Raw genomic sequence first — 20,002 nt, 5'->3', positions numbered from 1 at the left:
CGGATCAATCAAAAAATTGTATTCAATTTATTAGTATAAGCTTCGATTTATAGCACCATGTCTGCAACTTGAGAAAACAATATTTTTTTATGTATTTTAGGTAGAAATAGTTTAAAATAGAAATTCCTTGAAAAGGACTCGAGAGTCCACACAAATTGTTCAACCATTTTAAAAGCTCTTTAAATGAAATTGGAATTTTTAACTATATGAAGTGAGTAGCAACGTTACGCTTACGCTTGGAAACCGAGGGCGGTAGACAATAAGGGAGAATGTTGGAGCGGAATAATTCGTACACAATAATCTTTATGAGCGGATTTTGCATTGTCTCTCCGAAACTTTCAATATACGTTTATAAATTTTAATTGTTCTTTATGTAATATGGGATCCTCGTTGATGGATTTTTTTAATTGCAAGCAACTTAAATCTAGTGTGTCTGCAATACGATTGTTTTCAGACATAACTCCTTCTATTAAATATACTGATTGATTAAATATTTTATTTTATATTTATAGACGATGTTTACGTAGAAATCGACTAAAATAATCGTTTTACCCACCTCAAATGGACTGTTTAATTATTTCTTGGAAGGTGAGGTTTTCCACGGTATAGCAACATTACTTGAAAACATCCCACGTATGTTACAAATACCATTACCAATTAGTTATTGAATGAAAAGGCATGTCCATATAGAGAACTAATTAAATTCGTACCCAACAAAACCAAAATCGTTAACTGTATCGTTTATAGTCTAAACTCTACGGTACTGTTATTTGTAATATTATGCAAACATTGACCTAAAATTCAATTCAGAATATGTCTCTGCGGTCGTCGATACCGGGTTTTCATATTTATGTTTCTAATTTAAATAAAAAATTCATGAAACATATTTTTGGTAATTTTATTTAATACTAGCTGTGCAGCTGTGCTCCGCGGTTTCACCCGCTTTACTCCACTCCTGTCGGTCTATAGCCTTCCTCGATAAATGGGCTATCTAACACCGAGAGAATTTTTCAAATCGGACCAGTAAGTAGTTCCTGAGATTAGCGCGTTCAAACAAACAAACTCTTCAGCTTTATAATATTAGTATAGATTGTGTTTCATGTTCTATTATTAGATTCATAATTACACCTGTATGTAAATCATGTCATAAAAATTGTAAGTTTAAGGAAAAATGCAGTATAAAAGGCATTTATTTATACGGAAGGCTAGAGAAGACATTCATAATAAACCCTTGTGATGCTTATGTTTTAATTCTGTAAACTTTTCATACTGTTATTTGTTATATTTAGATCAGGTTTAGGTAATAGTAAGAAGCATACTACATTACTGCAGCGTAATACAGGAATTTCAAAAGCTTCTTATTACGTTCACCTGTGTGGGTGCGAACTGCGAACTTAATAAGAACTAAGTAAACTAAGTACAGTAGAAACATGAAACTTAACTCGATCGTTTGTGAGCTGGACTTGGGTAACGTAATGTAGCTTTAGCTTAACTGTAAACATGAATTTTAAGGTTTTAAAGTTAGTGGATTCTTAGTTAAATTTCATATTTATGAATACAAATAAGTTAGTAATAACAACTGTATTATGTATAACGTCTCTACCGAACTGAATTGAAATGCTAATAATTGGATATTTAAATTCATTGTCATCGCTTTAACTTCTGTTTTTAATTTGAAATTTTTATTGGTATTATACCGTAAAACAAAGCTATTACTTAAATCAATATACATATATTTAAAACTCAAAGGTGACTGATATAGTGATCTATCAACGCACAGCCCAAACCACTGGACGGATCGGGCTGAAATTTGGCATGCAGGTAGATGTTAGGATGGAGGCGTCCCCTAAGAAAGGATTTTGATCAATTCTACCCCCAAGGGGATAAAATAGGGGATGAAAATTTATATCATGTTTATTTATCCTTTCCACGCAGGCGAAGCTGCGGGCGACAGCTAGTTTAATATAAAATAAGTTAGACTCAAATAAATTGTACTATTTTCCTTCTCGTAAAATTTTATTTTCTGATATTTAAAGCTACTCATGGAGATTATGAGGGTATGAAAGACGTTAACATAACAATAGATTATTGATTTTATAGAAACGAACCAGACGAATAAATTGAAAAGTAAAATGTTGGATATGTTTCAGTTTTGCACAAATCAAATCCAAGTTAAGCCATAACAGCATACAATAACGCTGGCAACCTGCTGTTCAACACATTGTCAGAATTGTCCATTGTGTGGAAGCTCTAGTTTACGTACCGTCTATAAAATTATATGATTCTTGTAACTCAGTTCAATATGCTCCTATCCCACCCATTTACTTAAAGAATATAAGACGAAATTTGCAAAGAATATTCCACTTGCTTTATTGTTATTCTATGAAGGTAAATGTAAATTTTCTCTCGAGCTCTGGGGGTGCATTGAGAAATTAACATGTCAGAGTTGATGAATACGGCCTATATTTAGGACAATATCACGTAAATATCAAGGGTAATGATATGGATGAAGGCAAGTGTGAAGGAAAAGCGTAAAACGAAAATTCGATTAGACGAGCATGGGTTAGCAATATTCGAGAACTTTGTTTCTATACATTATGATATCGAATAAGTTCAATAACAAAATTGTTTCAAAAAGGATACTAATTGAGATATCGTTTAAAGAGTTTACACATTAATTAGGCTTTTTATGTTGGAAATTAAAGTTGTTTAGGAATTAATCGAATTAAAATTTAAAAACAATGCTAATTTTATTTTATGTGTCCATATTATATTAGTTTTCTGATACATATAAAACATACATATAATATAATCTATATGCAAACAACTATTAAATAATAGTGTGAAAAAAATCATAAAATTTAAATTTATTATTAAAACGTAACATTTTCTTGAAAATTATTTCATAAACGGAAATAGTATGTATGAAACTTCGTCATGTAAGTTCAAACTGCATTTCTGTGTTTCATCTAGTTTTAGTATGACTTTAGAGTGCTTTACGTCTTTGAAGCAGCTAGTACGAAGATATTAAAATGCAATGTTTATTTCAAAATATATTTACTAACTAGGTACGTTCAAGTAGTAATTTATATGCAAAGTTTATAGAACTATGTATAATTATTTAAGTTGTATTTTATATTTGTGTGAACCATTATAATCATTTCTGTGATATATTTCATACTTCGGTATTTCAAAAATAATTGTTCTGTACTATGGCCCCAATTTTCGTGCTTTTTTTCTTCATAATACAAATAAATAAAGAAATAAATAATAAAAAAAGGTTCTAATGGAGAAAGTGAAGTCCCGTGTCCCCGTAGTGGGGTAAGGGGCAGATGCATTATGCATACATCTGTTTCACTGATCGATTTTCTTTAGGGACAAGTAGGTGATCAGCCTTCTGTGTCCTACCAGACGGAGACATTTTTTTTTTTTTTTCTTCGTCTCCACCGGGAATCGAACCCAGGACCCCTCGGTTCTACGCTCACGCGTCAACCACTGTACCAAGGAGGCGGTCGGTGGTTTTTCTAATGGAGAGAAGACACGTAAATTATGTTCCTTAACAAAACAGCTAAACAAATTGCAGAACTGGTCGAGCCGTTCTTGAGTTTTACGTTTTGCAGGACATTTATCTATTCATTTTTATTATATTAATTTTTTCCATATTCTCTAGCTCAATGTTATACTACAGCGTACATTTGCATAATTTTTTTCTTAAGAAAATGTCTTGAATTATTTATTCCCGTTCAATGAACTGATTTACGTCATTTAATAAATGAATTAAAGTTGTGTTGTCATGGTGTACATTATTATGTACCTACGCATAATAACCATATATATAGGGCACACATATATAGGGCATAGGTACATATGGATAATGTCATTTAAATACTGTTTTTATTCTATGTATAATGTATATCCTTGATTACTACTTCGCCATTTCGGGAAATGGCCATTCTTTCCATAAAGGAAATTGAATGTTGTTTCGCAATGAAGTGTTCAGTAGCAACTAAGGACTATACATATATACAATGGAGTTACATAATCCAACGAGCTTATTGCCCAACAATCTCACTCTCGCCAATTTTTCAATAGAGATTATTGCTTGCGTTCACGTTGTGACAGTTATATTATCAAGTACCATTTGTATTAGTTACATTCCTGTAGATAGAATAAAATAAAGCCCAGGAATTCAACTTATTGGACATTGAGCAACAATTTTGAAGACATATTATAGTTTAATACGAGGAGCTATTGCGAAAAACTTCTTCCAATATTTCCGTATAAAAGTTTCAAATGAAATTTCTATCAAATATTGACGTGCCACAAAAGGAATTTTGGAATGGATCGTTCATTTTTTGTGTCTTTGAAACGGGAGTGGTCAAAGCAAATATTGCGGTATAACACAAACATTGAATATTTAACTATAACTCTTTTTGTGTGAAAAATATATATGAATTTGAATTTAGGCTATATTTTGTAGTAACAATAGACATGAGGATTATATTTTATGAAAGGATTTTGTCGCGTAAAGCTTATTTAAAAATAAAACTACAAATATATTTTCATTAGGTACCTACAATCATAAAGAGTGTGTCATTATTTTTGACGTGACAACGTCTTATAATTCGATAGAGCCGGCTGCACGCACGAAAAAACATGACTCATGCGGCGTTACCTCGCTCTGAGTCGTTCCATGGCATAGGCTTGAAGTGCTAGCGATAGCGCGGAACGAGCGACAAAGAAGCACAATCGGCCTTAAGACGTTGTCACGTTCAACTATCGTCAGTAAACCGACTTTACAGACAACTATTTTTTTTTCTTTACAACCTAATACCTATTACCTAGTTTAATAGGTTTCAACTTTAATAACTTTATAAGATAATTATTATTAGCATAAAATAACACCTTAATGTAAATATAAAAACTTTGTACAGGTACAAAGCTTTTGAAATGGTGAAATATTTTATTCCCTAAGAAAATCCTCTAACATCAAAGATTTTTCAGATCCGTCGGGATCAGTCGGAATGAAATTGTGTTATAAATTGTGAATTCTGTTATTAGGATAAGTTAAAAAAATAAAGAAAAGATTGGTTTAACAAGACTGAATTGATGTAATCATATTGCTTGTCAATGTACATTAGTTAACTAAGGGCCGACATGTAAGTAACAAGTTATGTACTGTGAACTTTTATATTAGGTTGGTAATGCTGTACTCAAATCCATCTCCACCACAAGGAACTTTCAATGGAATTAACACTGTATCTCGTTTCTCATTTACTTTCTTTTAATAAAGCGGAAAACGAAAAACGAGCGCCTGACATTAACAGAAATGTACTTTAACGTATTTCTAGAGAATCATTTAAAATTTTATACATGTTTTTGTTTGGTTGTTCTCATTGCGCGGAATTTTAAAATCATATTTTACTTTTATTAAAAATGTAAATTGATTAAAATTTAATCAAGCTCTTGTCGAGTTTCAATTAGATTCCTTTGAGATATATATTTAAGAGCGAGATTTATTGAGTGCACCTAATTTTATTTGGATTCGGCAAATGTCGTATTTTCTTCAGTACGAGGATTTCAATCTACAATTCTGCATAAAACATTAGCTTTTAAGTGACAATAAGTGTAATATTGATGCTTTTATTCCTCGGTTGCTTTTTCAATTACAGATTTACATATTCAATGATAGCATCACTTCACAACGCTTCATTTTAAATGTATCCTATGCCATAAAATATTGTATACAGTTTATTTGTTAGTTGTCTCTTAACATACATATTGTTCTTATTAGTACCTCACATTGTTATTAAGTTCAATAGTGGCTACTCGACTAATCACTGCCAATCAATCTTCACAATATCGATTTCTTTGAAAAAGAATTTCAACGAGTTCATTACAGTAACAAAGGGTTCGTGTTCTCATTTGGGATGAATATTTGCTTTTCCAATTTTACTTTACTACTCTCATAGTTGATTGCTTTAATTTCATTGTGTTGTATTGTTGTTAAGTGAAGATTTCGTAATTTTATTTTTGCTAGAACAGAATCAAAATGTTTTACAGAGAGTAGGTATCTACTTACGCGTCTAGAATAATTAGCCGCCTGGCTTGCAGTTTGAAAAGCTCATAAAAACAATAAATAGATGATATAAGTTATACGATTAACTACTTTATACTATATACGATTAACTACTTTATCTGTAGAAGGGTCAATTCTGTACATTGAAAATATTGAAAAAATAAATAGCAGGGGGTGTTACTGGATCGATACCAAACCCAAATATGTGATTCAAAAAGTTTTTGTCTGTCTGTCGGTTTGTGAAGACATCACATGAAAACTACCGGTTCGATTACGATGAAACTTGGTATAATTATTATACCTTATTATCCTGGGCGTAAAATAGGATACTTTTTATCCTGGAAAAATACGTAGAAAAAAAATTAATCTTAATTTTTCAGTTTTATCCATAGACGTTGTTCTGTAAAACCGCGAACACACGTTGCGTATTATTATAGGCCTAGCCGTATTTGGGTCCAATAGATATTTATAAGATGTCATTGTCAGAGTTACTCAAAATGGAGAAATAAACCATCCACGCGAAGACCGACATACGCGCGGACGGAGTCGCGGGCGGAAGCTAGTACTTAATAATGTTGAGCATCGTGGGTTTAATTGCAATCTATGACTATGCAATTTTTTTCGGTATATTGTTTCCATTGTCAAGAAATATAGGCATATTTTTTTTTGCAAAAATAAAAAAGGTTGACTACAATTGATTGCAATGTGTCAATTCATGTTCTGGCAGTAGGTATTAGTAATGACGTCGTTAGCAACTATAACAACAGCTATTACTATAGCTTAATGGAACCACACATTAATCAAGGATTAGAAGAACCTAGTCATTAACCTTTATATAAGGACTCCGACCACTAATAAAAACTTTCCTTCCCACGGATATACTATTTTTGTATAATATCCGCAATAACACGTATATTTTTGGAGTATAATAAAGTTTTTCTACGTTGAATACCTGCCAATAGTTTAAATTTAAGATATTCACATGTGCAAGTAAAATTCATTGCTCCATAAATATTATTGATGGTCTTCGTCATCAATCATATTGACTGCTAGCATTGAATTGCCTCGTACAAACAAATGAATAAATTTATACAGCTTAAACTTAATCATAAAATACGTGTTTAATTTTGAAGCGTAGGTAAGTAGGTATTGCGTATATCTTATGAAAATAACAGCATTTAATTGATTTACATTTTTTTTGGGTCAAAAACCACAGTGTCATCACAGAGATGTAGACAATTACATATACTTTCGTTTCTTATAAATAATAATCTATTAAAAGTAAATAAATATGCAGTAGATGCACATACATCTGTTCCACTAATCAATTTTCATTACGTACAACTTACAAGTAGGTGATTAACCTTGTGTCCTACCAGACCAAGTCATTTTAACTATATCACAACCAGCTCTAAACTTGCGCGCTAACCGCTCTACCAAGGAACGTCGACAAGTAGATGAAATATATTATTAACAAATATACCTAGACATTATGAAGCACCTTGTCATTGTGAAACTTCCTTAGGTACATAAACAGATACGTGAGAGTTTCATAGTTGTCCAACTTATAATAACAGCCAGTAGGTACTTTGCTGCTATAAATTTAAAATGCAAACGTACATCATATTCATTGCAGTTTTATATGAAAACTTTAATGCTTCGTTATTTATTGAGAAATTGTTTCAAAAATTAGATCCGTTTACACATTTCCTGTGCATTTGTACAATATTTATTATGTAGTTATGTAGGTTGTTTACTAACTAGTTTTTACCAAATTGTGGATCTTTTTTAACTATACCTACATATTTAAATTTCTGACGGTAATTCATTGATAATAGATACCAACTTCGTATATGTATAATTTGTCGAGAATATTAAATAGAAAATAATTTTTCATTCAATTTCTAGTATTTCAGCCTGGACCATTACTTTTTATTTATAAAGAATATAAAACCCAAATTCAAACTTAATCTTACACGTAGTTCTGAACACATTTTCCATAATGCTGCTATTTTATAATGGGAAACGAACAACTATGCGAAAATAATATAACCTACTTATAAGAATTAGGTATTTGAATAATTTCTAAGCTCTAGAGAATTCTTAATAAACTCTGAGTTGGCTAAGCGCCCGTTGATAAGGTTAAGATATAGCTTGGAACTAACTGTGTACTGTTTTGTTTATTGCTGCAGAAACTTAAATTGATACTGGGTATTATAATTGTCTAGAAAAATAATGTCCTCTTTAAGATACACTTGGAAATGTTATTATTTTAGTAAAGAAGGATAATGTGATTATTAGGAACGTCACAGAATATTACCATAGATTTTAATTTAATAAGTGCAGTCGCGCCAACTTACGATAGAGCCAAAAATCGATTGATTAAAGTAGAAATCAAATGAAAAAAACATACGATTTCTGGCAAAATTATCGATCCAGTTTCAGTATTATTTCACATATTTTTCTAATACATTAGATAAATATCGCCCTTTATAAATTTATAAAGTGAAGAGTGATAGATCGATTATCGCCTTTCGAAGCATTCATCTTCGTGATGCAATTACCTACTATCTACAAAAGTTTCAAGTTTATCGGTTGCGAGTTACTTGATATTTGCAATAATCTTAATATATATAAATCTCGTGTCACAATGTTTGTCTTCAATGGACTCCTAAACCACTTAACCGATTATAATAAAATTCGCACACCATGTGCAGTTCGATCCAACTTGAGAGATAGGATAGTTTAAATCTCAAATCGTTTTAGAGAAGGCGGGCGAAGCCGCGGGCGGTAAGCTAGTCTGCTATAAAATTATACGTCAAGCTATTTATAGTGTTGAACAAATTATTTTGAAAGGTATTGTATAACTAGCTATTGAGAACTTGAACTTTCAATAATTAAAGTAACTAGTAACTTAATATACTACCTCTCTCGCTATACTACCTCTATAATTCATGCTGGATTTATAATAACTTCATTTTTTTATATAATATTTACATTTTCTTTTCACTACATAGGTAGTATAAAACAAAGTCGCTTTCTCTGTCCTATGCCCGTACGTACGTACGTATGCTTAGATCTTTAAAACTACGCAACGGATTTTGATGCGGTTTTTTTAACAGACAGAGTGATTCAAGAGGAAAGTTTTACTATTTGATTTATTAAGTTTTCGTCAAAGTGAGCAAATCCGCGGGTGGAAAGCTAGTCAAATTATATAATCCATTTACAACTTATATAGTATATTATTATGTTTAATAGCTTAGCTGTTAAATATTTATTCACGATCTAAACATTAATTATTTTCGCAGAGCTAATGTGAGACACAAGTTATTAAGTAAATGGTAATACATTTCTCGTAGTCTTGATTAAATCATTACAAATTCTCCTTTAATAGACCTGCTGATATTAAATTTATCTTAATAGAATAGATTGTATGGATGTAACGACAAGTAATTATTACTACGGTACCACCGGTACATTAATTGTAGGTATAATAAGTATTTTACATTATATAATTTGAATAAAGATATAAATTTTATTCGTTATTTTATTCAATGGGAAGTCGAGCTTTCGAGCTAAATGAAAAAGAAAACGCATTATTATAATGTTCGTACTCATAAACATTTATTAAAAGTATCTCATTTTATCTAGAATTAATTTAGTATTACGTACATTTAGACGCTAGCTTACCATTGTCAGAATTAATATAATACAATATTTTTTTTATCTTGAATGTTTCTGCAAACTAGAAGAGGTAAGTTTAAGCGGAAAAAAAGCTATTAATCAAAATGTTGAGCTTATAATATTTGTCCACATTTAATATATTTATTTACAATGGCAGTTTTTTTGTGTATTGTATGATCTGTCTAATTACTAGAAGACATTTTAATTTATTTTGTTATATAAATCGACTTATCATGTGATCAGTTTATTTATATGATCAGTATTCAGTGGATTCAACCTGCAACTGTAAAATAAATAATTAAAACATTTAAGATTTCTTATTAATGTTTACGTTATCATTTCTTCTTTAAACTTTAATAAATTCATTATTCGTCAAGGGAAGGCGATCCCTCACAAACTTTTGCGTACCTAATTAATACGCCCTTAATGGGAGCAATTTATTCGTTGCTACGAAGTTCTACAGTACCTATAATTTTATATTTTGTTTCAGATAAACCGCAGTGTATCAAATGTTCCAAAATGACTAACAACTCGCAAACGTTGTTGGATATATTCAACGAGATACTAGCTGCATCCGGGAACTCTTCGGATATAAACAGCATTGATGAAAGCAGAATACTCTCCGTGCTAAAGGAGCAGGCGTCGAAAGAGAGAAGTAAAGAGAACATTGGTTCTGTACTCGTGCAAGTTGTGAACGATGCCAAGCTTAATATTCCTATGAAACCTGATACGTGTGGTTATTGTGAAGGTGATTTCAGAGACGTTGTGGAAGCCTACAATAACATTCACGGCTACGTAAGCCTTATAGTAAGTGGAGTATATATTTAATACATTAAATTGTTAAGCAGACGTACAATAGGTATTATATTATTTACTTTTGGTATATTTCAGAATAACTACTTATTTTATCTCATAAATGCACATTATACCTACACGTATAAAATAACAAACACATAAGAAAAAATAAACCTTACCGTATGTTATAATCTCAACGTGGAAGCGATAAGTTATCAAATGGCTGTCATGTTAGTCTTAATTGTTAGTTACTGTGATGCTGATGTTTTGATTTAGATAGTGTCGATAACATTTTTGATAAGGGTAATAGAAACACTCTTTATTAGTAATTTATTTAAAGGTAAATAAGTTTTCCACTCACACTTAACACAAAGTTGAATGTGTACACGAAATTTGTATAATTGGGTGATTTATGAACAATATATTCATTTGTTAGTTGACCTTTTAAGCTCATCTTCAGTATGCATATGGAAGAAAAATAAACAATAAATATTCGATGAAGGCGTTTATCAGAGATCAAATCAAACCCACGTGTTTCAGTTTATTTATAAGCAAAATTAGCAGATATTTTAAAGTTGAGAATAATCTTGTTTATCGGATTTATTCTGTTATTTTTATTTAACCCCGAGTAAACTGCCAAGGTTGTTTTCATCACGACACGCGAATAGACGCTAAATATTAATTAGAAACAATGGCGCTATAGTTAAGTTTAGATGGCGCTAAAATCCGTGTAATAAGGTTCAAGTTAGCTCGGTATAAATTCAATTTATTACGTCAAATAAAACATCGAATGGTAATTCGTTTGCAAATCTGCCCACAGAGTTGTGATAATTCGACGTGACGATGTAGAAAGCATTTAATACGTATACATAAATCATTCTTATTCTGCTCTCAAATTTTTTGGACGTGTGGCAATAAAACTCTAACAGCCACCATATATTGTGAGACTAGGAAAAATAAACACAAAAACGAAATAAATTGAGTTCAATAAAATATATTCCCTGTCATAAACATTTAAGAACATATTTGTTGGTTTATTTTCGTTTATATTTCAATACTCAAAGTTAATAAAGTCGAGTTTGGAGTTTACTAATTAAAATAAATTATTCTAGCGTTATAATAATTAATAACTTCGTATAACTTAGCAAACAATGAGGACTAATATTACGGCTTGACATTATTTTCATTTTTGGACAAACTTTAGTTTAATTTAATTTAAAACAAAGCTTGTGATTAATTATTATGTTTAAATATAATTATCTTATTATTATTGGATGTCATTATATTTTCAAAAACATTTATTGGACAACTAGCATATCAAATACATTGTTCCCAAATAACATACATAATACATAATTATTCATCAAACATGGATACTGGATATCTCCATAGAAATCTATATAGAGGATTTATCTACTGTGATTTTTCTCTTTAACGTCGTAGAATATTGAAAGCTTTTATAAAAGATGTTTTACTGTACAAGTATTTATTTGAAGACCGATCTTATCCCAATGGACGCGTTTTTGAATGATTGGATTTTTACATTAAGTACTATCGCAACGGATATATATGTTTTAGTATTTATTTAGAAACCGATTTTATCCCAATGGACGCGTTTTAAGTTGGATCCTTTTCCACGCTTTCAACTGCCTTTCAACAACATTTGAAAGCGCTACTTGAATAAATACCTCCAACGTTCAAACTTTTGCATTTAACACATACACATGAACTGAAAAACGAGCATATAGACGAGGTGTTTCATGTTAAATGAGATAAAGTTTTTAGTTTATATTTTCTTTCATTTGATTATGTTTAATGCGTTCCGCCTCATAAAATACAGTACTCCAGAATTAATAATGCGCATGCAAATCTTCGCTAATTGTCGTATTTCCAAAATGTATTTCATTAGACTCAACAAATTTTACTAAATTATGCATGAAGAAAATGCATTTAACCACTCTATATACATATCGTCTTCGGACGCTCCGGGAATATGATAGTTAGGTACCGAACTGTGACGAAGATTTCTATGCGCATTTATATCGCTTTTGGAGTACTTTACATTATACATTTATTGTTTTTGAGTGGATCGATTAAAAATGGGGTTAAATATTTTATTTGAGAATTCAGGCATTCATATTAAATCGCTTATTAAGTAATTAAGTATTAAAGCAATGATTTAAACTCAGTTTGATTTCTAAAAATCAATGGCGAATATATAAATAATCCATATTATATCTAATAAGATAAGGCATGATCACAAAAAAGGAAAACGTGTCAGATTTTTTATAAATTACTTAATGGGAATCTAAAACACACCCCAAGTTTACATAACTTTTCAGTTATTCTATTTTTACTTGGGTTTTTGAGCAAAGGAGATAGAACTGTTTACTTTTATTGCTTATTAATTGTTACGTTCGTGTCCACGTAAATAGGTTAGCTGAGAATTTCCTCCAATCTTGCGTTGCATACAGCGATTTAGGCCACATAGCTCCTTGAAGACGGAATACCTGCTTCTGGTTTAAGGAGATTTTGGAAACACCCACTCTATTTGTATTGCGATTCTAGTGTTTATAATTTAATGTCTTCCCATTATATTATGTTCTTTTATATACCTTCTTATTTATAAAGTAAAATGGCAAGAAAATATGTGTGTTCGTTTATTTTCTAGTTGTTATTATAATGAGATACTTAGAAAAAATGTTGTGTGGTTTTATGAAACCACGGTTAAAGTGAAACTTTTTTTCACACTATAGACATTTAACTAAAAATTATCGTATTTGTACGATATTTATCGTACGTATCGTGCGTCGCGCGACACTACACAGACCAAAAAGTTTGAGACGATGTAATGTAATAAAAGTTTCACTTTATAAATTGGCTTTGATTATTCTATTTTACTTTCGGATTATTACATCAGCTACAACGTACAAAAGGAAAGAACCCACAGGCTGAAGCTATTATATTTAACAAGTTCTCTAAGACTACGCCCATGCTGTAAAAGTTTAATAGTCTTATAACTATGTTTCAAGGAGGTGTGTCGTGATAAAACACAAAATTATGTTTCCGTTAGTCACCCAGAAATATATCTGAAAATAGTTTCAGCAATTTTTGCTCGCTTCATAGGTATAGGAAAAGAAAAGGATATACTAAAAATGAAAAATAATAAGTACAGCTGCCATTTTTTTAAAAATGCTCCTCGTATTTATTAATTAGCCAGCTAGTTATATATTTTACTTTTAGATATAGACCGGCTGCAAAAATAATACCTACATGATATATTTATTTTTTATTTATTTATTTATAATCTTTATTGCATACAAAACATAAATACACACACACACAGACAGGACATTTGATGCAAAGGGCGGCTTTCTTGCTATACCTACAACGCAAAGTTTTAGTTTATTTCTTCATCTTTCAGATGGATTTTCCGCGCCATATATCTGATTCTTTCGATCGTTTGCATATTAAATGGTCGTTTAGAAATTATGTTGAAAGTGTTGAAACTTGAAAGCTCTCAACTAGATACCTCTACTGCAGAATTAAAATTATATATAAGTATAATAAATATAATATTTATTCGTGTATTATATCGGTTCAAACAGTCATAAGTATTTGCATCATTATAGCTTATAACCCGTTATTTACAGACATACAGAGGGTAAACAAAATCAATATTAACCGCTTCGATATTCCAACCAAAAATATAGATTAGTATAATAAAATTATATATTTTAACAACTTCTACTTCTTGCATTCATAGTATGATAAATGGCAGCTTCTACAAATATTTCTTTTTAATATATTTTATCCCACGGCATTAGGTAGTTTCTATAATAACGTTTTAGAAGAAAGTGAAGCCATTAATATTTTATTTATTTTGAAATAAATCTAAAATACTAGAATCACGGATGTATATAGATTAAATTTCATATCGTAGCTTGGCTAGATCGCCGTTAAATCTCAAATCTATATTTATACAAGGAAAATACATATTGACCTTTGAGTTAGCGTACCTAGTGGAATCTAATCAACCCGTATTTATTGGCTAGGTAGTATAATTTTTCACACCAGTAAACCCGTATGTAGGACACGTTCATTAAGGTCTCAAAGGACCAGATTATAAGACGTAAAAAGTTATAATAAATATTAATATAATTTGCCCAGCTTTAAATATCAGTAACATAAGTTATTTGCTATATTTTGTTTTTAAACATTGGTATAAACATCAACTAGTATAAATTGTTAACTAAAATTCGTTAAAACATTTTAGAGGATAGGATAGTTGTGTAAAATACTAGTACATATTTCACTTAATTTAATAAATAGTCAACTTACGTACAAACAACTGTACATCTTATTTGAAATAAATAGTCATTATGTTAAAATGAACAGCACGTATATTAAAATTAACTTGAAATTCATATTGACGTTTTCGGTTTTCTGGGAAAACCTCACTATCATTTCAATATAGGTACTATGGAATGAGAGCTCTATTGTGAATCGAGTCGACTTATTCTGAATTTTACATGATATTTAAACTGCCTAATTAAATTACCCTTTATTACTGCAAAGACACTACAAACTACTACAAAAATCTTATACTAATACATGCCGTTGACATTATTCCTTATTTATTCCTATATTATATTGTATATTATTTTAAAAACTAAACTACCTAAAGAGATATAAATTACTTGTCTCTGTTTGTCTATCTTTCTGTGTTTTATGTAAAACTTCTGTATGTGTGTGTAATAAAGAATAATATATTTAACTATCTCTCTATAAATCTGAGTTGAAGATACATTTTTAAAGACATTAGAAAAGTGGCCACAACGATTTATATTTGAAATGGCGCCATTTTCTTATCGTACCGTTTACAAACGACGTAGCAAAACGCATAACACTCACCATGTTTCGCTCAATAACCTCAGATAAAGCTAGATATTGTATTTTCTATTTATTTAAATAGTTCTATGTATCAACATTATCCCTTCTATCGTGAAGCTTTCTTTCTTGTTTGGATGATGGATGACCACGATGAATAGTTTAACTTGATACGATAATAATAAAATTAACCTTTATAATATTTGTAAGTATACATATTTTATATTGTTAAGCTATTCCAACTTAAAAGATTATTTTTTATAATATGCACTAGATAAAAAACCAACTGTTTATGGAAAGCAAACCACTAATGCGTGAAAGCATGAAGAAACATTTTTTTATTATTATTTTTCTGTAATAAAAAAAAGTTTATTGAAATCAAATTAGTACGTACCTTTTATGGAATATATGGATAATTGAATACATTACGATTGGTATGTGTTGTGAATTTCATTATACATACTTATGGAGAGATGCGACAGCTCGCTTATTAAATTCTATTTCCATGAATCATTAATGTATATATTGTATGCGCTATAGAATAGGTTTGTTGACTCCGATTGCATAATTAGGCATAATATATTATGACCAGTGTGATTCAATGCACGAAATTATAATTCAAATAAACCCTCTGGTATCATAGAGAAACCTTAAAATATTTAATGCTACTTTGACAGATTGGAAAATGGGATGTGACCTATTTACCTACCTTTTGTTCCAGAGGATAGTAAAGCTAAAGTGCCTTTCCTGGTAACTTCGTAATTATTCCGTAGGGCTTCTTTGCAACTGTTTCCTGTCTAGCCTATGCAATTTGTCAAATGCATGAAGGTATGTAAATATACCTACTCACATTCAGTCTTCATTCTTTGTTCTGTTGTCTTAAAATGTAAAGAAACCCTAGTATACGCAGAACATTGTACATTTTCAAATTGTCTACAATCATTGTATTCATTTTATACTCATTATAATATTCACCACTAATACTTTTGTCTGTGGTTAAACTCTAAAATAAAGTTTAAATAAACGCTTATAAACTAATTTTCTAGTAACGGGGTTCAGAACCTCTAACGTTCTATTAAAATAATAAAATTATTCCTGAATATTCACATGTAGCAAAATGAGCTTCTTAAAAATATGACGGTAATAATTATGCGGAGCTTTTTAAAGAAGCGACTGGCTCATAAAAGGGGAAATATTCGGTACTAGGGAAGTTGTCTAGAATGAGTATTATTTATTATAATAGGCATCAAAATGTCCGCTGTGCAAGTTACTGCTCGTGTAAATAATTATGAGACATGTTCGCTTGAATATTTGGTAGATAGTTGTATAACTTCCTTCGCTGTGAATATTTATGAGGAGTTCGTCTTATGACACAATATGCCATTTGAATTACTTACACACGAAAAAGTTGTACAAAAAGAAAAATATTTAGGGATGATTACTATCATTTTTTATAAAGTTATCATGTTAGGTTAAACAACCATCTACTTAAGCAATGAAAAAAAACTAATGGTACTTATTAACGATAATACTACTGTTACTGCCCGTTCTGAAACTCCAAGTGTAGGTGTCAGACTATTTTAATAACAATGTTAAGAAAAGCAAACACTTCAATCATAAATTAATGAATTCATCAGATTGATTCAGACACTGGAAAATCTGTTTAACAATGAACATAATATAATTAATTTACGAGATGAAGCCGTGAAGAACAAATACTTACCGTGTAATGTGCTGTGAAATATTCAACAAGAACAAATTGCATTTTAACCGTCCGCGTCTCAAAGGAAGCGTCGTCGCAGAGATTGCAACAACGCAATCAAGAGTCTCACAAATAGCGGGAAACTGGGCTAAGTTCATTCTACTTTTGCATTAATTTTCGTATGAAATTTCTATAGAAATTAGATATTTTACTATCAGTGGTTCTTTGATTAGCATTATAATTAGAAACTGGAATGAAGGGTTGAAACAATTTTTGTTTGACAACGGCTTGAAAGCTTAAAGAAAAAATGCTTGAAGTTTAATAACGAAGAAAGTATTAATAATTATATTATTAACTAGCTGTGCCCGCGACTTCGTCCGCGTGGAATAGTGACTGCATAGTAGTTACTACTTAACTTTTATTGAATAAACACGTACTACCATAAATAATTAAAAAAACTTTTAAGTAAAATTTATTACTATACTGAGCTAAAAAGATAAATGTCTAACTAATAAATTTTCTACGTAAAATTTATTTTAAATTATGTCATATCATTTTTAGGCACCAGGAGGGAAAGGAGCAAATTTATTTTCCTTCCTTCCTTGTATGGATGTTTTTGACAATATCTTAGATATTGTGCAGCAAATGAGTGCCGAGACAAACGTCAAAACGCAAAGGAATCGAATCCGCTATCGATACTAATTGACATAAGCGTACAGATGATGTTTTACTAAAGATTTGTTCACCCTACCAACGACGACGACGATCACGAACAAAATTTTCATCCAGTCGCAATTTAATAAAATTGTGCAAAACACATCATACGCTTATGACAATTATTATCGTAGCGGATTCCTTCTATTCCTTTGCATTTTGACGTTTGTCTCAGCGCTCATCTTTCCTGTCTCGCGCCTGTAGTAACTAAACCGTTTAGACTGTGCAATAAAAATTAAATTAAAAAAAAAACCCAACGCAACGAAGAAAAGTGCATAGAAAAAGGAATAAATAATTTCACAAACTTCCCGAAGATCTTTAAAAATAAATACCATTTTAAATATTTATAAAAATAAAAAAAACAAAGTCGTCGGGGCTGCCATACCATCATTATCATATTATCATAATTTTAAAGATCGTCGGGAAGTTTGTAAAATTATTTATTCCTTTTTCTTCATTGCGTTGGGTTTTTTTTTTAATTTTTAAACTTCGGTTTCTTATTTTCATGTAATATTTTCAAGTGAGCGAGACCTACCTTTACCTCCATAATACATTCCTACATCATATTGATATCTATAAGTTTGTTGCTCCTTGACACCTTTTAAGTTGTGCCGTAACCGTGCACAAATTGTAATGGACCACAGTGGCAAAAGAAGTGGTATATTTAAGAAAAAAATTGCCAAGCGCCGCGCCAGGCCTATGTGGCTTTGAGTAGAATTCAAAATTTCCAGGGTGTGGCTATCCTCTCGCTTCCATATCCCCCTCTTCTTTCACAGACTTTCAACCTTTCCATCCCTAGTGTAGTAAATGGCAGAACCGATTTTTATGTAAACCATATTATCTAATTGTACCTATATGTACACGACATATCCTTTCGTTTGATGCTCCATTTGGTTTATTTACCTAACCACTGTCACCCCTAAAGTGTAATAAACGGATGAACCGATTTCGATAAAACATTACTAATTGTAATTCACACTTGCTCTTTCATATTTTGATATGCCGCTTGAGATATTATTTGACCACATTCGATTATTGTTTATTCCCACTTTTACCACTGTAATCTGTGCTGTAATCTAATAAATGGAAAAACCGATTTGGATAAAAATAGAACTTTAACTGTACTTCACCCGTTATGCACTTTCATTTGATATGTCACTTAGGTATACTTGACAACAATCGTTTCTTTCATTCCAACTTTTACCAATATATAGGTATAGTAAATGGATGAACCGATTTTGATTAAATATGTCCAATTATACTTTACACGTCATGCACTTTCATTTCATATGTCACTTGAGTCAAAATTCATTTTTTTATTACCTAAAACTTTTATATCGTATATCAAATAAATGGATGAACCGATTTTGATAAAATTTGATTTATTGTTACTGATAGGTCGTTCGCTTCCATTTAATATATCACTAAAGTATATTCGATAACTTTAGTTATTTTCATTCCTACTTTTACCTTTATATGTATACCTAGGTATAATAAATGGATTAACCTATTTTGATATAATATTATGTAGTTTATCTAAAAACCAGCGTCGGAAAATATGCTGCCTAACAAAAAAACCGCATCTAATTACCTGCTAGCGAGCTACGGTGGCACAAACAGATACACACATAGACACACATAGCGGTCAAACACTTATCACCCATCTTTTCGGGGGTTAAAAATATTATAATACGACATATTTTAAAGGACATTTTATGTATAAAATTTACCTAAAAATAATCATAATTTTAATTTGACCCCTCCCCCCCTACTACCTCAGCTTACCCCCCCACCCCTACCCCACCCTTGGGGACTTTCGATATGATCACATGGACATTTTATAGAAATAACTTACGTTTTAACGTACACTGTATTATAATAGTGTACCATAGAATGCCTTAGCAAATGTTCGCCGTGAATACTTAAATGGTCATAACTTTTTTATTTATAAACCGATTGACATGAAATAAACACTAAATGTTAAATGAAGATTACCACAATATATTAATGAAAACCGCATTTAAATCGGATAAGCCGTTTCTGAGATTAGCGTGTTCAAACATACAGACAAACAGACAAACGGACAAACAGACAAACAGACAAAAAAAATTTTAACGACAGTTTTGGGTTGGGATCGA

The 20,002-nt window shown here is 30.8% G+C and overlaps 1 protein-coding gene across 2 annotated transcripts in view; it reads left to right on the top strand.

Moving 5' to 3' along the window:
- Window positions 1-20,002, top strand: part of LOC123698994 (G-protein coupled receptor dmsr-1-like) — a 40,278-nt gene that overhangs the window by 8,317 nt on the left and 11,959 nt on the right. For both annotated transcript variants that reach the window (XM_045645846.1, XM_045645845.1), the window contains exon 2: window positions 10,254-10,570. In XM_045645846.1, the coding sequence (XP_045501802.1) occupies window positions 10,283-10,570 (288 nt within the window). In that variant the 5' untranslated portion in view covers window positions 10,254-10,282. The remainder of the gene's footprint in view (window positions 1-10,253; window positions 10,571-20,002) is intronic.

The sequence above is a fragment of the Colias croceus genome, chromosome 17, assembly GCF_905220415.1.
Source record: "Colias croceus chromosome 17, ilColCroc2.1".
Lineage (NCBI taxonomy): Eukaryota > Metazoa > Arthropoda > Insecta > Lepidoptera > Pieridae > Colias > Colias croceus.
Note: the sequence above shows the minus strand (reverse complement) of the source record. Positions and strands in the feature narration are given on the sequence as shown.